The sequence below is a fragment of the Chroicocephalus ridibundus genome, chromosome 1 (assembly GCF_963924245.1).
Source record: "Chroicocephalus ridibundus chromosome 1, bChrRid1.1, whole genome shotgun sequence".
In the NCBI taxonomy this organism is placed as follows: domain Eukaryota; kingdom Metazoa; phylum Chordata; class Aves; order Charadriiformes; family Laridae; genus Chroicocephalus; species Chroicocephalus ridibundus.
In genome coordinates this window covers 117,292,399-117,318,943 of record NC_086284.1, presented here as the reverse complement: position 1 = coordinate 117,318,943, position 26,545 = coordinate 117,292,399, and the positions used below count along the sequence as shown (strand labels likewise).

The window sequence follows — 26,545 nt, the reverse complement described above, 5'->3', positions numbered from 1 at the left end:
TCATCTGGCATGCAGGTGGCCTTGCTTAACCCATTTCTGGGAGATCACACCCCTTCCTCGGGTGTGAGGAAGGTGTTGGTCTGGGGAGTCACCTTAGCCTAATCTTGAATAGACACAGTGGAAATTTAATTCTGGACTTCCATAGATACACACTCAACATTTTTCCTCCTGGTTTCATACAAAATTCCCTCCAGTGAGTCATTTCTCATATTCCAATATCTGACAACACAAGCTGACTACAGCATTGCTCATTCTCATTGATTACTCAAAAAGTCTTTTTTTGTGTGTGTTTTGTTTCACCTTAAAATCCCACTGTTTGAGTCCCAGTTTTTGTGTTTGATTTACTGGGTGACTATAGAAGAAATCTTATGTTCCTGGGTCTTGAAATGATTGAAAACTCAGTGGACCTGGACACTACAGCTCCCAGTGGCAAATTAAAAGGATCCCAATTGTACTATTTTCTGAAGCCTTAGCCATGATTTTGAACAGCAGGGGTTAAAAATAATGATACCAGCTAAAAATAATAAATACATACATATTCTTTCAGAAAATCTCTATTCTAGACCCTGCAGTTTTATGTCGAAGGAGCTCCCTGCTTGTTTTCTGACTGTAGCATTTTGCAGACTTTTAAAAATTCTATAATGAAGCCTCAGAAGAGAATACGATAATGTCATAGTAAGTGAGGAGACTTGGGTTTAATTCTTTGCTGCTGTTTTCTTTTGTGATCTCAGCCAAGTAGTTTTTCTCTCTCTGCTTTGATTCTTCATCTCTAACTGAGGACAAAAGCACTTTCTTGTTTCTCCTGGAGATGCATTATTTTAATCAAGATAAAAGACAATGAAGAGCTCAGACACTACAGCAAGGGGGATTGTGTTAAATACAACAGCTCAACAGAAGTAGCAAAACATCTGAGGCTCCTGATGTTTAAGGCTGGATTGTTTGAATATTTCTATTAGCTTGTTGTGCCCTCTGTGAACATGGGAGCTGAGGATACAAATAACATCTGCATCTCAGTGGGTTAAAGATCCAAACCCAGCTGCCAACTCAGACCTCGGCTTTACTAATGCAAATGTCTTCTCAGCTCTTAATCTCTGATGTTGAAAAAGGCTGTAGAAAATTTACACATCTGTGAAAGGGAAGAGTGGGATAAGCTTGGGTTTTTTGTTTGTTTGTGAAAATAGGAAATACAGTACTTAATGAATTGCTCTTGTGCTGCTTGAGTTTTGTGGCTAGATTGTTACAGCTTGGGCCACCTTAGAAAAAGAGATGAGTAGATCAGCAAGGAGATTGCACAGCATATAGCTATACAGGCTGTCCAAAAAAGACACTGCCTAATACCTTTAGATTTGATGAACTTCAGGCAGAAGCAGCCTGGAAGGAAGGAATTCCCCAGTTACCTCTGGACAAAACAGCCACCTGACAGAGAAAACTGCTGACTGATAGCACTGTCATTCAGATAAATGTCTGGTTTATCCCCAGTTTCTTTTTCTGTAATCCCCATTTTCTTGGGGAGTATTCTTTAGTCTTTTGGGGACAGGGTAATATCTTTATTTCTGTACTTTGCTGGTTCATGCTTGAAAAAACTCTGGGTTCTCAACTTTGCTCTCTTGTCATGCTTGCAAATGTGCAAATGGAAAAACATGAGTTTGTGGGCAGTGACTGCAAGTAGGAGTTATGTATCAGACTCTGTTTGTTGTGTGGTCTGTGAAGCCTCTCTGGGCAAAGCACCACCTCTCTGGGCCAACGGTGAAAAAGTGGGGGGCACCAATGTGAGGGGAGAAAAGATCATGATGGTGGGGTTGGAGCAAAGTAAACCACCCCAATGTGTGGGACATAGTATGAAAGGAGGAAACAGAAATACACCTCTAAAAGAGCAGGGGAGAGATGGTAGCAGAAATGACAGTTTTTTTGCTGGATCAGTAAAGGATTACTTTGTATTTACGTTTCAGGTAACTTAGCAATGCTTTAATTGTATATACAGCCAAACCAGAAAATGCGTTGCTGAGGGAAGTGATACTTGTCATGCCTCTTCTGGCAACAAAGATCAGAGTCAGCCGGAGCATATTCATGCTGGCCTGCTCTGCATTGTCCCTTCGGCATGATGCTAAGCAAATGGCAAGCTGTACTAATTGGTCAGCAGGGGATTTCCTTGCATAAAAAAGGCCCTCAAAAGGCTCAGATGTGCCCATGCCCTAACACAGCATAATGACAGCAGCCTATATAGGAGGTAGTCCCTGTCCTTGTATTTGGGTGGAGGTTCTATAGGGATACAGGCCTGGCAGCTTCCTCAGCTGTGTGTGTGGGCTGGCCTTTCCCAGCCTGCAGTGACCTCAGCCCTGTGAACCTGGGTGCCAGCATGCTCCTGCATTGTCCTTCTGCAGTTGCAGGCAGAGGGGACATCAGCTCAGTTGAGCAGAGATGAGACCTGTTGGCAAGGTGCTCTCCCTCGGTGATGGATTGTGGATTTCACTCCTTTTGCTTATGCTTCAAGTCACATTCAACAGTCTGGCTCGCCATCAGTCTTCATTTCCTTTTCCAGGGCCTTGGGAAGCTGCTGTCCTTACCTGTTTTAGATCATTAACTCGCTTCATTTTACTTTAGGGCCTTTGACAGATACCTTCTGTACTGTAGAGAAGATAGCTCATTTTATACCTGTGATCTCCTGCAACGCTGATGATACCGTTTGAACTTCTTGCCTGTTTCAGCAGTGAAACTCCAGGATATACATTTGATCAAGGAGACCTCCTGTGCTAGAACATTTGTCTGGGTATGTCATGTAGTGACAGAAAGAAATACGTTGGGATAGGGGAACACGGGTAGGAGTTTACTTCATATTTAGAATCATAGAATTGCCTAGGTTTGAAGGGACCTTTCAGATCAGCTAGTCCAACCATCAACTTAAAACTGACAAAAACATCACTATGGTGAAATGTTGCAGGTAGAGTCGTTATGTTATTTCTGCATCAAACAAATGTTAAATATTGTGAAGAGTACTATCTGGTAAAAAATCTTCCCCACGCTTTCCTGCGCTATTAAATAGGAGGATGTGGTTTGCACCAGCTTATGACCATGCTGAATGTAAAGTTATTGTTTGTACAGCTCCCTAAACAACCTGAAAATGTGAGCTCGCCACTATTTAAAACTAGCTTGTATTTAGGGTGTACGTATATTTGCAATTATCCAAGTCCCACTTTGTTTACAGCAATATATCCCACAGCAGAAGGGAATGAGAAGGCATCATACTGCCACTGTGCATTTCCTTGGAAATGCAGCATAGATAACTCTAACTGGCCTCACACTTCTTATGGAAGATTTGGAGTAATCTTTGGTTTGATGTTTTTTTTTCCTCCCCATCAGAATTCAACAAAACTTGGAAAAGGAAAAATTTCCAGGTCTGGTGGCTTTTTGTCTGTATGACAGTGAAAGAGAGCATATGGGACAGAAAAAAAGGAGAAGAGATGTTGACAGAAGCACACAAGTCAGAAAATGTGTCATAATTTTCCTTTCCACTTCGCAAAGCAGCTCTATATTTAACGAAAAAAAATAAAATTCAAGCTGCAAGTGAATTGCTTAAACAGTTCTAGATTCGCTTTCCCAGTAATGGGAATGGAATTGGACAGCTGACAGGGACCAACTGAAACACTTGGGTATAAATCAATGATTAGGCAATGCAAGAGAGAATTCCTTAGCATGAAAAATGCCAGGGGAATTAGAAACAGTCCTTTCAGCTCCTGAGTTCTCCACTGTCTCAGAAAAGATCTACCATCATGTATCCCTTATATTTGATAATTTCTAACTCTGGAAAGGATTGTCTGTGACACTTGCACTCTATGTTTGCGTACACATATTTGTGTGGCCTATACATGCTGCTTTTTGTACTTTCTGCAGTCTCAGTTGAGACTTTAAAGCTTCTCTACTCAGTACCTGCAGTTTGCATTGATAGTACATCCAAACCACACCTGAGATGCTTTGAAAGATTTTTCTTTTGATTTATATCCTCTTTTTTTCAAAGCTGGCGAGGGGACCCTCAGCCAGGACTTCCTGCAGGTACTTGGCCTTGTTGCATGGGAAACTCTTCAGTCCATTTTTCACTCCCCTTCCCTAATGTGATCTTGTGACAGGAACATAGCAAAGACATCTATTAATTTCAGGATTTCCTCTTTCCTGCCTCCATATTGTTACTGTATTTTAATGCCTTTCTTCTCTTTATTTCCATCCTCCTTTTCCATCTGCCTCCCTCTCTGTTGAGACCAGTCATAAAAAGCCGAAACCTATGTCATGAGTGTATTTGCTGTCTGAGTTTTGGGCAGTTAGACAATATTTATTGATGGAGTACACCTCCTGGGCTTTAATCGTACATCCACTGCTGCAGTCAGCTCAGAACCAGGTACTCCAGACGCAGTCCAGCGAAGAGGGAAGATGAGTGTTCAAACTCCTCCACTGCTGCTCTTGTGAATGTGTTTGTTTTACGTGCTCACTGCTCTATGAACCTGGATGCTTTGTAACCTGCTGCCCAGGATGCCACCAAATCCAGGGACCCTGTTGGTAGAATTTAACAGAGAATACATGAAGACAGTAAGACTTAAATTATGTTGAAGTGTGAATAATTTTTCTTTCCTAGAATGAGATTCCAGCTGTTGGCGAGCCTATAGTTTTGGAGCACAATTCTCCGCTGCCCTGTGCCTTGCTTTGTCCTTTACACCAGTGCAGTATGAGGGGTTACAGCTTTTGGAAATGAGGAAGTTTTGGCCACTTTACACAGAACTGTGCAATAGCAAAAGATGGTGAAGAGCAACTGTGAATGAAACCTCTAGTCTGGTAACCACAAACAAGTCCGAATCAAAAACAGTTGTTATAATTAACACTATTACTTTAAAAGGAGAGATGAGTTGCTGTTTCCTACGTGCTTGGCATTGCTCAGGGCTCCTTAGAATTTAATCCTGAAATAAAACCAGTAATATACTGCGAAAGAAACAACTTCTCTAGAAACCAACTTTTAACCTGCCACAGAGGCCTGTATTATTAGACATTATCAGGGGAGCTGATCTCTGGTGATTGGTAATTTATTTTTTTTTTCCCTTATGTACATTTTCAAACTGTGTAGATGCTTCTGCACACCATTTCAAACAATGGGCTTTCCTGACCCTTGCGTGGGAGGTCTCACAAACATTGCTGAACCCTGGAGACTTGTAAACTTTAATTGAAATGCCCTGGAGTCTCCTTTGGCTAACAAAACGTTACAGAGACATAGACTCGAAGCAGCAATGAGAGGGAGCAAATGTCATGTCCCCTTCCCCTTCCTAGGAAAGCTCCTTTGCCGCTGGTGGATGGCTGTCCTGGGAGCCTCGTGCTGCAGAAGTGAGTAATAACCCAGAAGAAAGCTGTGTCGCAACTTTCTTCCCGTCTCCCACCCACCCATCGCAGTAGTAATGACCCCTCATGTTGCTGTGCGTGTTAATCAGACTTTGAAACTCGTCTTCATCCGTGTGTGTGTCGGCATGTACCTAGCTGCAGTCAGTCTCTAAATTACTAGACATTAATGATCAAGCCCTAACGAAGGGGAGTGCATGTAGACACATGGGGTCTGAGAACATTGCTGGGGAGGGGAGGGATCCCCTACTTACGGTTTCCCAGCTTGTCAGGCCCTTTGTGCTACCGGGACTGGGGGTAACCCCCACCCAAGGGTGCACCCACACAGCCCTGGCCACGGGGGACACCCGCAGAGCTGGTGGCAGCACCGTGGGGACACCTGGGGACAGCGACGGGGGGAGTTGGGGCTTTTCAGCCAGACGGGCCCACACTGCCTGGGGCGCTGACCCCGCGGGTAGGCCAGTTTCGGGGGGTGAGGGAGGAAACCTGCTCAGGCGAGGCCGGGCAGGCAGCCAGGCTTGCCGGGGGGGGGCACCCTCGGTCCGGGGGGTGCGCGGCCCCTGGCTGTCCCTGGGGAAGCGGGGGGGCCGGGGAACGCTCCGACCCCGCGGGCCTGAGGCAGCCCGCCGCCGGGGCCCGGCGGAGGCGGGCGGGAAGGTGGGCCGCGCTCCCGGGGCCGCTAGGGGGAACCGCCCGCCCGGGAAACGGCCGCTCCGTGGCCGGCTGTGGGCTCCCGGCCGGGCCGAGGCCTGCCCCGCCGCCGGCACGAATGGCTTGGGACGGCTAGAACAACCTAAAAATCTCTTCCCGTGTCTCCTGTCTGTTTCCAAAGTGCCTTGTTCGTATGATATGTGATTTCTAGCCCTCGGATAGATGGATTTTCGTTTTCAAATCACGCTTAATAAATGTAGCTAAAAGCCAGGCTGGATGGGGCGTTGAGCAGCCTGGACTAGTGGAAGGTGTCCCTGCCCGTGGCAGGGGGGTTGGAACTAGATGATCTCGGCACAGGAAGGACGTGGACCTGTTGGAGCGAGTCCAGAGGAGGGCCATGAAGATGATCGGAGGGCTGGAGCACCCCTGGTGTGAGGACAGGCTGAGAGAGTTGGGGTTGTTCAGCCTGAAGAAGAGAAGGCTCTGGGGAAACCTTATAGCAGCCTTCCAGTACCTAAAGGGGGCCTACAGGAGAGATGGGGAGGGACTCTTTATCAGGGAGTGTAGGGATAGGACGAGGGGTAGCGGTTTTAAACTGAAAGAGGGGAAATTTAGATTAGATATAAGGAGGAAATCCTTTACTCTTGAGAGTGGTTAGGCACTGGAACAGGTTGCCCAGAGAAGCTGTGAATGCCCCATCGCTGGAAGTGTTCCAGGCCAGGCTGGATGGGCTTTGAGCAGCCTGGTCTAGTGGGAGGTGTCTATGAACTTCGCAGTGGCTCAGGCCTGTCAGAGCCATGGCGTGAGCAGAGGGGTGAGCTGCCACGCTCCTCATCTGAATTTTGTTTCTGGTTTTGCCTCCCAGTGTGCCCCCCCTGGGCAGTCAGGCGGAGGGCTGCGGGAGGACAGGCCTTCCCAGCCGCCCATAGCCAGGGGAGCAGGGCCAGGGCTGCCAGCTGCTCGGCCCCTGGAGAGCTTCCCTGCAAACAGAGGCCGAATCCAGCACTCGGTGAAAGCCTGCTCTGTCTTTTCTCCTTCCCTCTCCTTCCCCCTTCCATTAGTCCAGGTTGCTCAATGCCCCATCCAGCCTGGCTTTTAGTTGCATTTATTAAGCGTGATTTGAAAATTAAAATCCATCTATCCGAAGGCTAGAAATCACGTAGCATACGCACAAGGCACTTTGGAAACAGACAGGAGACACTTCTTTCATCCGTGCTGTGTTTCCTTGTCTGCAGGTTAGTCTGTAATGCATCTCTCCTCTTTTGGTTTTCCTTCTACAGCGATGAGAGAAGGCAGAACAGGTTATCATTTCATAGCCTTCCTCATTCACCTGAAGGATCTCTAAATGAGCTCTTTTGTCCAGTAACACAAAATAAGTCAAGCCTTACACTGAAATAACTCTTACCCTTCATTCACAGTGTGCGTTGTGTTGTGGGTAAAAACAGTCAGAGCGTGGAGTGGAGTGAATAGAAGGGATGGCTTGGAGAAGTGTTACTTGATTTATTTTCTGTTGAATCTAGACTGCTTTATTTTATTTCATTTTTTTTCTTGTTTGAGGGTTTAGAGCTTAGAGGGTGTTTCAGTTGCTTTTTGTTATTCTTTGCCAGTCAAAGAAAAAATAAGCGGTAGAGTAAATTGGTTATGACGTGCTTTAACACCATGTTCAGTGAGCTGGAGACACAGGCGAAGGCCGGGCTGGCAGAGGCTGGGGAGGATTGGCATACACTGGGGTATTTAACAAGGAGAGGCATGAAACGTGGCAGTGGTTTGACTTTGTGTAGCTTGTGTATGTCCAGGGCATACAGAATCATAGAATCACAGAATGTGTTGGATTGGAAGGGACCTTTAAGAGTCATCTAGTCCAACCCTCCTGCAGTAAGCAGGGACATCTTCAATTAGATCAGGTTGCTCAGAGCCTCATCAAGCCTGGCCTTGAATGTCTTCAGGGATGGGGCCTCCACCACCTCTCTGGGCAACCTGTGCTAGTCTCTCACCACCCTCATTGTAAAGAACTTCTTCCTAATGTCTAATCTAAACCTGCCCTGCTCTTGCCATGTCTAAAGCCAGGGACAAAGTCTCCATTCAGCACTCTTCCTGTGCTCAAGGTGGCTTTTGAGAGGGCAGTGTTGAAATGTAGATAAAATTTTAAAATATGTGCTTTGATACTACTCAATTTTTTTCTGTACTGTTCGTAGCCTTTAAAATCTGAGTACTCGCAATTCCCCAGTCTCACCAGTTGTGTGCACCTGGTGCTGACTAGTATTGTCACACTAGTCTTCGAGAAGGATCCTGTGTGCTCAGCTATAGGGTGCTCTACTGACCCTGTCTGGGATGGAGATGGCAAAACGATCTCCTCTCTCTCTGTGCTCAGCTCCTGGGAAGTGCTCGGCACCTTCAAAGTGAACTGGCACTTCTGTTAGTTGGATCTGAGGTGTGATGAATTCAAGAAAGTTTATTTCAAGGCTGCCTGGCTCTATCAGGAGAAAACTGCTCAGTCTTTGTCTGTCCCTGTTTTCCTTCTCCTTCCCCTTTTCTGATTTGCCTTGCTCCACAGCTCTCATTTTCTACCTTTAGACTGTGTACGTGATTCCTTGAGCAGTTCAACAAAGGGATGCTCAAAATCCTACACCTGGGGAGGAACAACTCCATGCACTAGTATAAGCTGGGGGCTGACAAGCTGCAAAGCAACTTGGCAAAAAGGGACCTGGGGACATCCTGGTGGACACAAAGCTGAACATGAGCCAACAATGTGTACTTGCAGCAAAGGAGGCCACTGGTGTCCTGGGCTGCATTAGGAGGAGTGTTGCTAGCAGGTTGAGGTTCCCTCCTACTCAGCACTGGTAAGGCCACGCCTGGAGTACTTGGTACAGCTCTAGGCTCTTCAGTACAAGAGAGACATGGACATACTGGAGAGAGTCCGGCGAAGGGCCACTAAGGTGATGAAGAGACTGGAGCATCTCTTCTGTAGGGAAAGGCTGAGAGAGCTGTAACTGTTCAGCCTGGGGAAGAGAAGGCTCAGGGAAAACTTATCAACGTATATAAATACCTGAAAGGAAGGTGCAGAGAAGATGGAGCCAGGCTCTTTTCAGTGGTGCCCAGCATCAGGACAAGAGGCCATGGGCCTGAAACATAGGAGGCTCCGTCTGATTGTAAGGAATACTTTATTACTGTGAGGGTGACACAGCACTGGCACAGGTTGCCCAGAGAAGTGTGGAGTCTCTATCCTTGGAGATATTAAAAAGCTGTCTGTACTTTTTGTCCCTGCTTGAGTGGGGGGGTTGGATGAGAAGACCTCCAGAGGTCCCTTCCAACCTCAACCATTTTGTGATTCTGTGATTCTTGCACTAGCTTTGAAAACACCCTGTGTTTCCTTCTCTTGTTTTAGATGCTGAATGGCACCCCAGGACATCATCCGGGTTGAGGGGCTGTTGCCTACTGCCCTTGGCTTTTGGTTTTCTACCTGTAAAAGGGAGACAAGACCTCCTACCTACCTCAGGTAATTAGTTAATTAATATTTCTTCCACACTTTGAAAGCAAGATGGGAGAAATACTTGTCAAAATGCAAAAGACCATACATTTATGTGTGTGAAAAATAAGGTCACGCTTGCCTGTTATAGATACATCTTGTTGGAAAACTGTTTTGGGTTCAAAATGACTGTGTTTTCCTTGCTGTCAAAGTCGATATGGAAGAAAAATCCACAACCTGAAAACCCTTAATTGAATTTTCATCATCTTAAATTCCAATGTTTTTGCATTTACCCAAGCTGAATGATGTCCTCAAGCTTCAGAGCTGAACTTCATGACAATAGGGCATGCAAACCCTGTACTGACCAGCACAGAGTTGATGAGGTAGTACAACACTGTCTTGCTAAACATACCAGAAGGGCTGAAAGAGCCCATCTCAGTTAGGATAGACAATAAGCTGCAGGAACTGATATTAAGGGACCGTTAATACCTGGTTGAACTCCTCTTGCCAGGGAAGATAGGCCAGATGCTGGATTGCTCTTTGTTTTGTTACGAGTTACTACTGACTAAGCTTGCTGCTGGTGCCATTCTCCTTGAAGAGGTCTCTTTTTGCATCTGATTAAGGAGTAGTTCTGGTCTGTGTTGAGCCCACCTGGTCACGAGTTCAGGCTGCTCCCTGGATACCTCCAAAATAATAGACGGATGTGAAAGATTTTGACTATTTTTGCTGTGGATAAAGACACAGCTTTGCTCCTGCTGGTTAATGGTGTGTATTTGTGGAACAACTGTCTTCTAGTGACTGCCAGACTAGAAACGACTGGAGTGCGAACTGGCTGATTTCTTATTTCATGGCTGTGGACTACTTTATGCAGCTTTGTACTGTGAAATATGGGAAACCAGGCTTAGCCAAAAGTGAGTTGCTTAGCAGACGCTTGCTGTCATACAAATTAGCCACAGCTTTTGCGTCTTGGAGTGATGCCAGCAGAGAGCTAGCTATTGCATTAAATGTCTACTACCAGTCATGATCTAAACTGAAAGCGAGAAGATTAATCGCTCTTCTAGCATTAGTGCTTTTTGTGGCATTAAACATGTTTTTCGTCTTTAAACCCAAACCATAAAATAATGCTCTGAGTTTCAAATCAATGAGTGTACAGGAAGCACAGGAAAAGGTTTAATTTAGCGAGAGAAAGTATCACGCATGTATAGGAACTATCTTGCCTTTAAGTGGAAAAGGAGGTTAATTTTGTGAGTACTGCCCATCCGCTGTGTAATGATGAATACCTTCAAAACAATAGCTTAAATAAATATATGTCCTCAAGAGTGGTTACAATAGATTTGAGCTACTAGTGGATAACAAGTAACAGCATTCAATAAGCATCTTCTTTGATTTCACTCTGCCTCAACCAATATTTTTGATACGTAATTGTACTAATGTAGTTTGGCTAATGAAACACAGTATTTTTCCTTTCCTAAAAATATTTCCCTCTGAAATTTTCCTGAGTTGCAAAGTTCTTAAGAAATAACTCACTTAAAGTCAACAACTGGAATTTAGGAAATACCTAGTTTAGTAAGTTCATGAGGATATGAGGTTGCTTTCAATCATTGGTACCCAATTATGAGTGAGGCATTTGACACGAGGAAGGGTGTTTTGAATTCAATTGGTAACCTTGACTGTTCATGCCAATGCTGCTGACTTCTGTATGTTCTGTTCTCTGGAATCTTTCTTCTTAGCCAAGCTCAGTATCATCAAGGCTTTCATTTCTTGAATTACTAAATGATGGCTAGAAACACTAGATCAAAGAAATGTTTATGTTTCTTTTAGAGGTTTAGCCTTCCTGGTTGAGGAGGAAAATAAGAAATTTGACCCGGACTCCCCAGAAGACAAATGAAAAATCCTGAGAAAAAAATATCTGTTTAATTCATTTCAGGATTTTACAGGGGAGGAGATATCAACATCTTGCTGGTAATTTTTAGCAGTTCTGATAGTGATAGTACTGTCCCTGTAATGCAGCAGCACTTTTTGGAGGAGGAATACGAGAACCACCAGCAGCCACCATTTACTGCTCAGCTGTTGTTGGAGTGCTTGTGAGTGCCTGCTGTGACCAGTAGGTGACTGCTGACCCGTCTCTCCATTGGAGAACAGCTGCCCACGCGCTCGTCCAGTTCTTCTTTCTGTGTGAGACACAGTGTTAGGTTTATTCTTAATCCTTACAGGGGTGCTACAAGTGTTACCTCATGCTTTTCTTGCAGCATTTACTCTTTGGTGTGTGGAGTTCAAAAAACCCCTTCCTTCCAATGGCTGCAGTGGTGATTTTCTGTTTCCCTTCTGCAAGGGAATTTGAAATGCAAAGACCAGATAGTAATGTGTACTTGCCTAGAAAAAATATGCTGAGTTTGTAACTACTGGAGAAAATAATTTGGCACGTAGTTATTTCCGTGTACCTCCCTAGCACCAAGAACAATTAGGCACCAGCTGAAGACAGTGACTGCCAAAAGCATATTTGGATGAGGTGGGTGTTTCTGGGTGGTACAGTCATGCGTTAACAAGTGTGACTGCATCACTAAAACACAAGTATATTTGTATCCTCAAGCTCTTTGTAGGGTTATGCCATCCTCAAGAGGAAAGGACACCAATAAAGCATCTGGCAGGGAGGAAAGGCAAAGAAATGAGTACACGATAATGAGGTGTATTTAACCGCTTGCTGTTAGCAAAAACCATCCACCTGAACTGGATGTAGTGTTCACAGCTGCTTCAGGAATTATTCTCTGTGAAAGCTGAAGTGGGAGCAGGTCAGCTGCTCCAAATCCAGTTCTCTGGGTGTGAGAAGAAATCTAAACTGATGGGCGGATGGGTGGGCAGCAAACAGCAACAGGGAGGGCAGCTGCAGCAGGGATAGGGATCCAGGAAGCTTTGCGCAAAACCTAGAGGAGATGTAAACCCTTTCCCTGCAATACACACACACAATCTTCTAATGTAAATTAGGAAACCAGACATAAATTTTTCTATTTGCTGAGACTGAACTCTCACAGGGCACAGAGCTACTTGCCAAAAATCTTATCTCCAGTGCATAAAATCTTGCTCCTTCTTCCTCCTTGAATCCAGTACCAAGCTCCAGTGGATGCCTGTGTACCTCATGGGGAGAGGAAAGCAGCATCCCACAGAAATCTTCACCTTTATGCATTTTGGAAGAGGAAATCAAATTTTTTCTTAACGCATCACCATGTATGGATAAATGATAGAGATGAAATGATACAGTGTGGGGTTGTGTGATAAAGTGTTCGGCACAGTGGATTCTCTTAGAGAACGAGTGATGAGTTGCAGTCAGACACCAAGAAATGATAGTACAGAAGCTGCAAGAGCTTTTAATAGTATAACTCCCTGCTCATTTGCTTAGATTTCTTGTAGTTGCATCTTCCACCACTGGGGTGTTGAAGGGTGAGCAGATACAGCTCAGTGAAAATGATACAAAAGAAACCACCCTGCATCTTGAGAAATGTTTAGCAGCTTAATTAGATTCAGAGTATAATACTGTTAACAATGCATAAATGACAGCTATTTTCTGTTTATCTACATATCGTTCCATTCTTTGAGTTTAATCCATTATTATTTAAATATGAGTATTTTAAGTATCTTTTCTCCTCGAAAGCATCTCCTGGTTTTTTTTCCAATTTGATTTCACAAAATATTGTCAAACTTCTTACATGTAAGAGGATAAACAATATACTCTACCCTCCAGTAGTCATAAAGGGAGAAGCAGGGGAGGAAGCCCTGCCCCTACAAATCCAATGTTATGACTCAGTAGTCAGGAAACGTGGGAAACAGAGGTCTTCAATCTTAAATGTTTCAGTGGGGGTTTCTTTGCTGCCTTCTGCTAATCCTTTTACAAAGCTGAATTCCACGGCTCTTTCTGGAGACAGTAGAGCACAGCTGATGTTTAAAGCAGTTTTTTTTTTCTTTCAGCATAATACAGCCATTGTCAAGGTCAGGGGGCTGCAGAGGCTGTGCTCTGACTGCAATGGTAGTAAAGTACGCTAGCTTGCACTGAGCATGAGCCAAATTCCATTCTGTCGCATCCTAGTATCTTCAAAATGTATCTGTGCTACTGCTGCGCTAGAGCTACATGGCATGACAAGTGAGCTTTCCATTAGATTCCTGGCTGGGTTAAAATCAAGCAAAATTAAAGCAAGTGCACTGTTCCTAGTACTTCTGAATAGCTTCTCATTTGGACCTTGACGTGAAAGCAGAATACAGTAAGTCGTAAGTGACAGAAACAAATTAGTTAAATATCTCAGATTTCAGACCTTGTCATCTTGCAAGAAACACCTCAGACAGCTGTTGTGTCAGCTGGTAGCTAGTGAGTGAAATACAAAAATTATGGAATTCCAGCGCTTGTAATACATGGGAGTGAGAGGGGGAGAGAGAAACAACAGTGATGGCTTCTCTCTGGGTTTTCTTGTCTAATGCAAACCGCTGAGAGTCTCTTGGAAGAACAACTGCAAACACTGGTAATAGCTTTCCCAAACTACAGGTGTGCATAGTGATCTCATGTCTCAGCTTCTTTTTGATGTCCCTAAGCTGCTGGCCCATGTGCCAAATCAGAGTGCCTTTGCAGGAGGCTGCTGCTGATGACAATAGTGCTTGCTCCTGTAAGGAGCCTCAAATCCCGATTCCTCCTAGACAGCGTTGAATGGCTGGCAATGAATTCAAAGCCGGGGTCTTAGTGACACAGCCTGAATCTGTTTGTCCTGAAAAGTGCACAGCCCATCCCCGGGCTTAGATGTGGCTCTTAGCGACTCATCTGCACTCAGGGGTAAAAGCCCACTGCTCCGTTAGTACCTTTAGCTGTTGGCAAACTTGCACTGCTGCTTTTGAGGAGAGAGGTATTCTTGCACTCATTAGGGCTGTGGTTTGGCATCTAGAGCATGTAAATCAAGATTGGCCAAGGGGGCATCTTTGAGACCTTAGAAGGCAGCCCACAAAGGGATTTGTTCATTGTGGTTATCTTTGACAGAACCAGCTGCCAGCGCTGGCTGAAGTGCCTACAAGGTCTTTTTAGCTCTGCTGGGACTGGGGACATGGAACTGGGGGATGGATGCTCTGGGGGAAGGAGGGGTTTAGAGGTGACAGGCAGTGAGCATCCCACAGAATTCCCTGCCGAGGTGTGCACTGCAGACTGGGTCGCCCCCCCTGCCCTTCCTGGAGAAGCTGCTGCACAGCCTTTTCCAGAGAGCCACGCTGCCAGCACTGTGGTCAGTCTCCGCTTTCTCACATGCCTGGAAAAAGGGTGCACAGCCCTAATGCTTCAGGCAGTCGAGAAAGGACTTGGAGGACATCAGGCTGCTGGGGGTGAAGGGCTGAACATACTGAGCCAGAGCTGTCAGCCCAAGTGTTTCATTAGGTGACCCTCAACCAAACCTCACTAAGCCACACACCATCATCAATGCTCCGGGGGGCCCTGACACAAACTGTGTGGCTGGATTTGGTACTGAGAAAGTCCCTGGGGCCATACCTGGCCAGGTGTGTGAGGTAGGAATGAGGACATGAAGAAAGGAGTATCTCATCCCCTCTAACATCTCCATAAGGACCAGCTGCTCTTTATGAGCTTAACTCTCCCTAGTCCCTACTGAAGCGGTGTCTCAGAGCACCGGGCACTACATGTACCCAGCTCACTGGGGGTGCCCCAACTGTCTGGCTGTCTCTCTTGGGGCTATGTCCACATCTGTCATGGGTAAGCAATGGCTCGCTATGAAAATGGTAACCCATGGAAGTGCCTTGCCTGCTGCTGGGCTGCTACAAGGGCATAACACAGGGAAGTTTTCATCTCTGGGAGAAGGCAGGGCTGCAGCTGCAGCTAATCAACATAGGATGATGCTAGATATGTTTAAAGCTACTACCCTTCGCTGGGAATGGCTTGGCTCTATGCTGCAGGCCTGTGCCAAACTAATAAAAACACGTCTTAATTCCAAGTTGCATTTTCTGTCTTATTTGCGATTAGGGTTTAAAACCTGTGTGTTGTTTTACTTAAAATTTCATTGATGACTGAGAGTTATTTGCCTTTTTCTGAAAAAAAAAAAAAAAAAAAATTTCTTTCTTTGTCTACTTCAAGTGTATATTTCCTTCATATTTAAGGTAATACCTTATGCTTCAAGCTAGGCAGCTGTGCAAATCCCAACTGGATCAGAGCCACAATATGCTACCTCTTTTTTCCAGAGCAAAACTGATCCCATATGATCCATCTCTTAAAACCTGGGCAATTTATGCTCCCAGTACTACTGATACAAAAAAGTCGTAATGTAAATACAGAGTCTTGGTGCTTTTCCTTAAATACAACAAATGTCACCTCAGTTATATAAATTTATACAGGTTAAAAAAACAATTAGTATATTCTCCTTACATGAACAAAAGCTCTTAAAGATATTGCCTACACCGCACAAGCTTCTGGAAGGCTTTCTTGAAATCTTCATTAAAGATTGTGTAGATTAGAGGGTTAATAAGGGAATTTATATATCCCAACCATGCTAGGAAATTAGACATGTCTTCTGAGATGTAACATCTTTCACAGGTATTAACAACTACTTCTTTTACAAAAAAAGGGAGCCAGCAGATCACAAATGCCCCCAAGATCAGACCCAGAGTAGTTGCTGCCTTTCTCTCTCTTGTGCTAGAAATTCTCTGTTTTTTCCAGGACTTCTCGTGCTTAGATTCAGACCTGGGACTCCGTAGGGTGATATTGATTTTATCGCAGTCTACCAGGGGATCTGATGTCTTCTCCGCTGTGCTGGGCATTGAAGCTGATTTGGTGCTTCTTTCACCTGCGTCCAAAAGCACTTGTCCATTTACCTCTTCCCTTACAATCCGGCTGACGCTTCTTCTGTGAAATGTCTTGGCTGCCTTGTATATCTTGTAATAAAGGATCAGAATCAAGGCCAGCGGGATATAGAAGGCGCCAAATGTAGAGTAAATGGTGAAAACAATGTGGTCATGTTTGATGATGCATTCGTCATCCCTGCTGGTTGTCTGGTGCCGCCAGAACAAAGGCGGCATGGAGATAAAAATGGATATGATCCATACCACTGCAATCATGATGCCAGCATGCTTAGGTGTCCTTTTCCGTGCATATTCCACAGCGTCTGTGATTGCTCTGTACCGGTCCAAAGCAATGGCAGAGAGATGCAAGATGGAACATGTGCAGCAAGTAATGTCCACGCTCAGCCAAATGTCACACACCACTTGCCCCATGATCCAGGTCTCCTTTACAATGTAGACAATGCTGAAAGGCATCACTAGGACTGCCACAAGGAAATCAGTCACTGCAAGAGAGCAGATTAAATAGTTGGCAGGGTGGTGGAGCTTTCTTGTCACAATTATTGCAGTCATCACAAGAGAATTGATGGCTGTTGTCATTAGTGCAAGCACAGACAGGGTAATGGAAATGAGAATCTTGGATGTCACCCATTTGAACAGTTCTTCTGATGTACTGTTCTGTTCAGTTGAGTTTATTAAATCCATGTTCCCTTTTAAAGGTGATCTTTACCCGTAGCAGTTACCTGTTGGAAAAGTAAAAACATTCAGAAAGTGCATCGTCAGTCTCCAGGAAGTCTTGATTTTTGTCGTCTTAGAAGACTATGGGCCCCAAACTTACAAGAACCTCAGACTTATCATTAGAAGAGATTCTGATTCCGGACAGAGATTTTCCTGGCTAGCACTACATGGGATGCTCTGCCTCCAGAACAGGGGCCTCCTCTTTCTCCTTGGTCGTGCTGTTGGAAGGGCATGTTTGTATGGCAGGGGAGAGGAGTGTGCTGTGGCACCTGAGATGGCACTGCCCTGTGGGGTGCTGCATGGAGAAACCAGCGTGTTCCTCAAGCAGGGCAGTGGCATCATTGTGGCCCCTGGGCTGCTGAGCCAGCCCTCCTGCTAAATGCTTACTCTGACTGGATTGTAGCGGAGCCTTGAAACTGGTTAAACGTGGACAGTCTCATCCTAAAGGAAGTACTAATACTGCTTTTAGGCTAGCCCTGTCTACTCCGCTAAGCAATGCAATGACCGTTGAAAACTTTAATCCACAGGAAGCAGGCACAATACTTCTTTTTTCTGTATAAACTCCTTTTTCCCCATAAGCATGTGTGTCTTTCCTTATGTATAGAAAACCATGGGCTTTATAAACTGGGACATAGTTTTCAAGAGAAAACAGAAACGTGAAACATTGCAGTACAATGCAGTACAGGAGAAGAAACAGTTGCATGTTGAAAGTTTCATTTTAGTGCTTCCTCTTACACAGCTCTAAAATGAAACAGCTGAATATATTTTAAAGCTTCAAATGGTTGGCATGTTGTCGGAATGAAATATTACAATAGATTAGAGTCTTGAGAATATCATTACTTTTCATCAAGCTTTGCTATTCTGTGATTGCTGACATAGAAAACTGCAGAAAACTTGGATGCTAGTTGTTCTGCTAATGACTCTCTACGGAAACAGTATAACTTCTCTTATGGCTCTGCAGGAAGCAAAAAGCTGGGAAATACTGATGAAAAAAATTTCGGTTATGTTCTGGGTGTGTGCACCCTATTTTCTTATCAAGAAGAGTTTCTGAGCACTCTATGGACTGCAGCTGAACTAGGTGTTTGTAGCTTTTTAGACTAGAGCTTGTAACTCACGTAAGAAGATGAGATTTTGTCCTGTTACAAGTTTTGACCTGCAATTTCTTGTGTGTGTAAGATCTACCTGATGAACACCTAAGTGGGATTTTGTCTGACAAATTTTGGGGTGTAGTGAGTGGGGTGCATTTCTGTTGCTTTGGATGCCACATGTAGGGAAATATGTAAAAGAAATTAATAATTTTTCTTAGGAAAAAATTAACATAATTAAAGCTTTTTGGTATTATGCTGGAGTGGCTTAAAAAAAAATCTCATATACCATAGATAACCTTGGACCCAGCTCAGTAATTTGGTTTGATATTCTAACCTAGGCAGTGTTTAATATGCTATTGACCTACTCAAAATGTTTTTTAACATTGCTTGACCAACATTTAATTGTGTGGAAGAACAAGGAAAGGAAATGTATTTTATGTGGTGATATTTACAAATGCTGGGCATAATCTTGTCCTGTACATGAGCTAATTACAGCATGCATGTGCTCTCTTTCTCTCTGTGTCCCTCTCCCTGAACTTGAAATACACTTCATGCACATGAAAATAGATCTTTCCTCATGTCGGTGTCACCTTAAAACCTTCTGAATCCACAGTAATTGCTAGTTTGCAGATATTTTTGTCTATAGCTAGCTGCCTTCCAGAGAAGAAATAGACACATATAGTATTTTCTGGCGAATGTTCAACTTCTGCTAAATAAATCTTCATTTTTGAGCTTGTATAAATACATGGGGAAAAAAAAAAGTTTATTGGGAAAAAATCAGACTTCTGTTGATATCCAGCAGTTGATCATATTTTAGAACAGTTACTCATTATGGTTCATTACCTTATGAATTTCTAATCTTTGGATGTTAGTCCTTAATTGCAAGCAAGCAAAAAGCAATTGAGAGATAATGAAAGCTGATTAATAGCTTTTGAAAGATTATTCAGTTTGAGGCCACGGAGTAAGGAAAATAGTATGGGTGGGTTAGCAAAACTGGTGTGTAGGAATAGTAGGTTTCCTTAGTGCTGCAGTGATCTGGAGGCTCTTTTAAGAAGCATGGAAAGTGCTTGGAAAGAAAGCAAAGAAGTGATGGAAATGTGCGTACTTGCCATGTGCATTGATTATGCTTCTCTGTGTGGTTTTAAGATTATCAGCTGGTACACCCACATTTCATTCAGGCTGCTAGCATAGAAATACAGCAGTAATGAAGACTACCACACTGAGTTTTTTGTGTACTACTGTTAGATAATTGTGCTGGCATCTCCTGTTCGTGAGACATAACCTGCTCTTTGATCTGGGCAGATGCCCTCTGGTTCCTACATGGAGCGTTAAGACCCTCTTCTGTTGCCCTTGCAGCCCCGGCAGGAGGTGTCCAGAGTGGTCCCCATGGACTGTTGTGTGCAGACCAAAGAGCGGGGCTCCATCCAAGGGAGACAGCAGTATGGTGACAAGGTCTGCCCTCCAAGGTAGTGGCTCCTTTTGAGGTTACAGAGCCATTCAGTGGGCTGTGCTGCTTAGGACTGCCAGTTACACACAAGGTTTGGTGGCTTTCCTGTCCGAGTGGGATGGGGGTCCTCTGCTAACTGTGGTGGGAATTTGCGCAAGGTTATTGGGTGATCATTAGCTATAAAAGTTTTATAAATATGTGGAGTTGAGACACTGGCAGCATTTAAGGATTGCTGCTTCTCTCTCTTTTGATCACTTCCAGGATGAATTTATTCTGGATTGTCTCTTGCTAAGTTGAACTCAATTCAGTCATTGGCCATGACTGGCTTCTGTCCTCTGCAAGCAACCGAACCACTTTTAGGAGTATGAAGGATGTTCCTGTAATCAGTGCACTGGATTAGGATGCAGGAGAGTTGGCTTCTGCTCCTCTGCTGTAGGCTTTCCCTGTCAATTTTTGAGCAAATTCATTAAAGTGCTTCAGTTAGTTCTCTGTAAAATAGCTAAAGGAGTACTTTCCTGCTACCCTACTTTGCATATTTGCATTGCCTTCTTTTAGTAGCATGAATTATCTCTTATATGTGGAGGGAAGATCTAATCTCAGGTGATACCCCCGGGTGCTGTGGGCATACTGGTGTAATGACACGCTGTACTTCCAGCTTGGACTTTGCTGTTGTCCCCCTGTGAGTCTACCAGCTCTTGCCTCACGGAGCAGGCACAGTCCCTCTGCCCCGTGGTGTGGCCATCTCCCTGTGGCCACATACTTGACAGGAGACTTCAAAATGAAGCATGGAAGACTTGGAGCTCTCTTCTCTGAGCAGTGAATTTACTTCGGTGAATGAAAACAAACTTGCAGCCAAGGTGAAATGAAGAGAAATCTGTATTTCAACAGTTATAAAATGGGTTCAGCAGTGAAAGGTAACTGTTTTCAAAGCAATTATTACAGTCCAAATGTCTTTAAGGCTACTTTTGTGGAACTGGCAACTCAGTGCCCCTCTTGAAGGACTAAGCTGAATCTATCAGTTTATCATCGATATATAAAATTCCGTAGAATTGCTCTTGCTGCAGTTGGAAGTGTTGTCTTTTATTATTACCTTTTCAACATGCAGCTGTTGGAAAACTTTTGAAAGACTTGAAGCTTTGATTGCATTATATTGTCCTGAATTTAAGATTGGTGAAAATGAAGTCTTGTACTTTATTGATCTTAAGACAGTAAATTATTCTATAATTGCCATTAAAATACAAGTATGGTATTTCAGTTGACCCATTAAAACATTAGCCTTTGATTGTTGAATAAGAGCCCTGTAAACAAAGGAAGCTGCTGTTCACCTAAGATAGCATGTCTGTTATCTTGGATACATGAACATTCTTTTTGAGGAATTAGCCACTTCTACAAATCTTTTTTTCTTCCCTCCCACATATGGCATGTTAAGGTCACCAGAACGTAAGTACTTCCTTCTCTGTAAAAGCACATATATCATCCTACTCATCTTGTTTAGCAAGCATGGGGGAAAATGTCTGTGCAGCCTTATCACAAAAGTAAACATTGAATTTGTCTAGTGGGCACTCAAAGAAAAGGAAATGTTGTTGGTGCTCTCAGTTTTGCAGGAGCATATGTTTATATTATTAAGCCCAAACCCACCCATTTATGTCCGAGATTTACAAAATAGTAATAAGATTGATCTTGTTCAATAGCATTAGTCTGTCCTTACAGGCTTGCAAAACAGCACTTCTCTGCCTTTGAGTAAACCTGGAAAATAATATGAAACACGGGTTGCTGGAGTAACATGGCTGAAAATGCCTTTGGGAAGGGCATCACGATCCTGCTCTTTGGGGTTCTGAGTTTAGACTGAACTACAAGTTTACAGCTCTTGATTTTTGGGCCTGGTTTGTTTTATATTGCTTTAAGCACAGGCAGTGAGAAAACTTGCTGATTAGAGTTTAAGTACTGCTTTTGAATACAAGTTTTCTGAGTGTACTGAGAGGGGGGTGTTTGCTTGCTTTTTTCCATGTGGGTTCCTAGCAAAATGTGTCTTTTATTTAAAAGCCGTAACAGTACTCAGAAAGCAAAATGAGCAACTGATTGAACTAGGGGTATTTAAAATGCTACAGACATAATAGCCTTTGTGCATTAAGTAAATACAAAGTTGTGCCAGTGGCACAGGTAAATCCTCCTGTGTCTCTCACTCAAACAGGCTTCAGCTGGCTTTGAAATGATGACCTGTTTCACCTGCCAGCAGGATCCCTTGCTCTATTGGCCAAACTGATCTGTAAGCCAGTTAGAAAGGTCTAGCTTTCTTGCTCAGGTGGAAATGGGTCCTACAAACTTATTTTCCCCAATGAAAGGGAAGACTGTACTTGTTTTCAGCTATCCTGTTTTTTTTTCATTTAGTCCTGTATAGGCTGACCAGATGCTTACTAGAGGTAAGACTGAAATAACCATAGAAGGGTAAAGTAGTTGGAAGTACCAGCCTTGCTTGGGAGCTAAAATTGCTTTTGAAACCAGTATTTATGAGCTTGTAAAAATCCTTCCTAATGTGGCTGTGTGTGTTTAGATACCAACTCTATGATATACTAATGACAATTAGCTTAGTGATGATCCATCATATTAAATATAAGTAGAGGGAAATAATCCTCTTTTGGATTAAACAAATCTGTCTAAGAACGGTGAGCTTGTACTTGGATCTGATAAGGGATATGTACTTTGTTGAGCCTAAACCGTAGCATCCCAACAGATGAGGAAGAGGAGAGGAGCACTTTCACTTGATTCTTAGTGTGCTGTCCTTAAGTTCTTTTCTCCTAATAACTCTTTTTAAGGGTCCTAAAGCTATAGTGCATCCCCTGGGACAAGGCAGGGGTGACTGGCAGGTTTGTAAGAGAAGTTACTTGCCAGCTGAAGGCAGCTGCTGCAAACCTGCCGTTCCTGGAGTGTAAAGTAGATGTCTATCAGCAGTTTGAAGTGCGAAGCAGAAATCACAAGACTGCCAGCTTTCCATACCCACTCCATGTTTCTGCATGCTTAAGACATCTTTTTTCTTTCTTAGTTTTCTTTTTTTCTTTAATCCTCTGTATCCGCTACTTAAGTGGAGGTAGCGTTATGAATCTGTCAGCAAATATCTGTATGTGCATGCTGAAGCAATGCTTTGGCTTCCCTGTTTTGGGTGGTACCGTCTCAGTCCATGGAACTGGGCACATTCTGGACTGAAATGTATTGGTAAGCTGGGGGAGTATCTCAAAAGCTGTTTAGGTTTTGCTGTTTGAGTCTCCATTAACTGGAGCTATCATTTCCACTTGTAGAAGGTCACAACAGACCCATTCCTAAAAACACAGACCACAAATAACTGATAATCCCAGATAAATCAATTGAACTAATATCATCTAAAGATAATATGGAATTCTGCCTCCCAACCACCCCTCAAGAGAAGCACAGGTAAATCTGTAGGCTTTGCAGCGTGCCCTGGATATCAGTTTAACACATGAAGGAAACAAATCTGAGAGTCCTGGAGAACAGGTGCCTCCAGCTTAGAGATGCACAAGTCCATTTATTGCCTGAGCGCTGGTGCTCTGATTTCCTACAGAATGGCAAAGAAAAGTCCATTTCTGTGCCTTGAAAGCAAGGCACAGAAGTTGCGTAGTAAACCTGCATTCGATGCTTTTCTTAGCCATGTTACAGTCTAAGAGTCCTTGTGTTGGCAAAATGATATGCTGCAGTATGTTTTGTGTCAGGCACAACAAAGATGATGCTTGCTTTAGTTTTCTGGATGGCTCTTTAAATTCTTTCAGCCAACAGAAATAATCCCAAATGGCTAAAATGACAAAGTCTGACAGGCTTAGCCCTGAAAGTTACCACCCCATATGTCTGCTCTCTCATGTTACTGCTCCTGGAGCAAAATCAACTGGAGGGAGGTAGCGCTTCCACTGAAGCAGCTGAAATACGAAGTCTAAGGACTTGCTCAAGCTGCCAGGGAAGGTGAACTTGCCCTCTGCCACTGGATGCAGGCAAGAGAGATGCAAGCACCAGCTCTGTCAGGACCAAAACAAAGGCAGTAATCTCTGGTAAAGGGGTAGAGTGAAGCACTGAAATAGCTTCTGTCCTCATCTCCCTGATGTAATTAACTCACCTTCATGTTTCCTACTGAGGCTATACAAATTGCAGCGTGCTGGCTGTGACTCCTTTGACACATCTCCCTCCAGGAGGCTTTGGTCCTTGCTTCATTACTTCATGAGCGTTACCAAGCGCACTGTGTTTTCTAGTCTGCAAAATACCAGACTCTCAAAGCCCAAACCTGGCAACCCTACGTGCCAGAGGCAGGTAGCTGAAAACAAGTACAGAGGCTCCTGTGCCTTTGTCATGGGGAGCAGCTCCTTGCCTCCTGCATTTCAAAGGTGTCACTGCAGTTCCTGGGGAGGTACCGCTTGAGCTAGCTTTCAACTCAGGCAGGTAACCACTCTTTTCAGTAGTGCCCAGCGACAGGACAAGAGGTAACGGGCACAAACTTGAACATAAGAGTTCCATCTCAACATGAGGAGGAAATTCTTTACTTTGAGGGTGGCAGAGCACTGGAGCAGGCTGCCCAGAGAGGTGGTGGAGTCTCCGTCTCTGGAGACATTCAAAACCCGCCTGGACGCGTTCCTGTGCAGCCTCCTCTAGGTGACCCTGCTCTGGCAGGGGGGGTTGGACTAGATGATCTCCAGAGGTCCCTTCCAACTCCTACTATTCTGTGAACCATGAGCAGGGAGCTCAGCAAAACCTGTCTGTGAAGCAGTGTTGCTACATAGGTGGGATTAGTCTGTGATGCACTCCTTGATGCCGTTGCCATGTTCTCTACTTGCATCTGTTAGACTGCAGTGTAGCCCTATGCTGCTTGTCAAGCCTGCCGGGAGGATACCTCCCCTGCTTATTGTCATCATATCTGTAGCAACTGCCGCATTTGGTATATGGAAGAATGATGTTCAGAAAGTAATTATGCATTCCTTGCTGCTTCTAGTGTTGGAAGTTGAGGGTTTGGTTTTTTGTCTCCTTTTGGAAAATTAGTCACTCATCTGTGTTTGCGCTTTATTTTATGTGCCTCTGCCATCTGTTTTAATCTAGCTGAGGGGGATGGGAGGGAGGCAAGCCAGCTTCTCAGCCAGCCCTCTGGGCGGCAGGGGCTGGGGGGGGGAGCGGGAGAGGAGCAGCAAGAACAGCATGGTCCGCAGGATGACAGACTTGCTTATATAAAACAGTAAGCATGCCTCCCAAATGCAGCTTCAGTTGTTGAGTGACTGGAATGTGAACCTGTTATGAATTTGATCATTTTGGCTAGAGAAAGGGAAAATTTCAGAACCATATTCATAATTCTCCAGAAGAGATGGCAGTGATTTATTTCTATAATTCATTAGATAAGGGGTTTCAGTTTCCTCTCTTATTTGAGGCTGCTCTGAATCCCTAGTCCAGAGCTGTCAGGATAGTGGCCTGGATAGTTGCCTCTTATATTGTATATGGTGTGGAACAGCCCCAGAGGACCAGGTCCTGGACCGTAGTGCTTGTGGGAGCTGCGTCCTGCCATCTCTTCTGCTGCTGATGTTCTGAGTTCTGTAAATAAATATCTCTGAGAAATGAAGCAGTGTCTGGGCACCCCATTCACTTGTGTAAGCTCTACAATGAGCAAAATGGTACCTTCATGATGGCAAGCATTCTATACAGACAGCCAAAGTGCCATGTAACCATGTGGTCAGCACTCTGTCCTTGGAATTACATACCCCTTTGGATGGGTGGTCGGGATCTGAACTTAGGACTTTCCATATCATGAGTGGGCCACTCACTTCCTATCCCTGCTCTTTGGCACCTATCCTTACTTGAGCTTGCATCTAAGAGCCTGAAAAGTTCCTTTCTGTATTAAGAAAAGATGTTTAAAAATTTTATTTTAGTTCTGTTGAAGAAAAAGCAAGGTTTTTGTTTGTCTTCTTTGTTTCAAGTTTTTCTTTGGATTGGCAATGTATCAAAATGACTATTCACCCATCTCTCTATATAATTTGTACAGCTAGCTTCACACTGTAGGAGTTGCTTGCTTTAATGATTAGCAACAAGATTTGTACAGCAAAGTGAAAATGCAGAATGCTTTTGCTTGTGTTTCAAAACACTACCATTCACATTAAGGTCTTGAAGCCTGTAGGAATCACAAAGCAGTTTTGGAGCAAGGAGGTTGGAGGTAGTTTTAATTCATTTGAACAGTAATATAATGCAGCCTTGTTTCTCTTGCTTCCCATTCATCCTTATGCTTTGGGGTCATGTGTTCTTTGCCAGCCCTCTGAAAACACACGTGTGCACAACTGTAAGTCACAAACCTTTTTCACTGATATACCTATCACTCTATTATGCTATTTTACACTCTATTACAAGGAGGAGTTCAACTTAAAAGAAAAGTTTTCTCATTAATAGGCATTTTGGTGGAATAGCTCCTGACTTCTAAGATAACGTGGGCACCTTATGTCTTAGTTTCTTGTGAATTTTGTCAAATGTGGTTTTTATTATATAATAATTGTGAAAGCTTTTATTCAACTGTAAGAAACTATCTTGTTTACTCCCAGACAGTAACAAAAATAAATCAATATCTTCCAATATGTGTCTGGAAAAGATCTCTATTTCAATCTACAGTATAAGAAGACATCATTTTCAAACTATCACCTGGGACAACAGTAGGATATTTATTTTTCTGCTGTGTGCTCACCAGGGCAGCTTTGAAGGAGAGCTGATCTCAGAAGAGTTTGTTGGAAGAACAGTGAAGGTGACGCGTCAGTGTGCTCCTCCTCTGCAGCAGGGGTTCTGTGTGACATAAGAATAGTACAAGTCTGTGGTTAATCACTTACAATTTGGAGAGATGGCAAAATTCACATAATCTGCCATCTCATCTCTGCCTAGCTTTTGGAGACTTATGCTTTTTTATAAAGACTATCTTACCACATACTTCCCAGTGTCTTTCCCTGTGCTTCTTTTCACCATGTC

At 43.9% G+C, this 26,545-nt stretch overlaps 1 protein-coding gene across 1 annotated transcript in view; it reads right to left on the bottom strand.

The window, feature by feature from the left end:
• Window positions 1–12,874: 12,874 nt before the first annotated feature.
• Window positions 12,875–26,545, bottom strand: part of HTR1F (5-hydroxytryptamine receptor 1F) — a 119,441-nt gene continuing 105,770 nt past the window's right edge. The window contains exons 3-4 of the mRNA XM_063347897.1: window positions 26,271–26,365; window positions 12,875–17,034 (exon numbers count right to left, since the gene is read on the bottom strand). Coding sequence (XP_063203967.1) covers window positions 15,896–16,996 — 1,101 coding nt within the window. The 5' untranslated portion in view covers window positions 16,997–17,034; window positions 26,271–26,365 and the 3' untranslated portion in view covers window positions 12,875–15,895. The remainder of the gene's footprint in view (window positions 17,035–26,270; window positions 26,366–26,545) is intronic.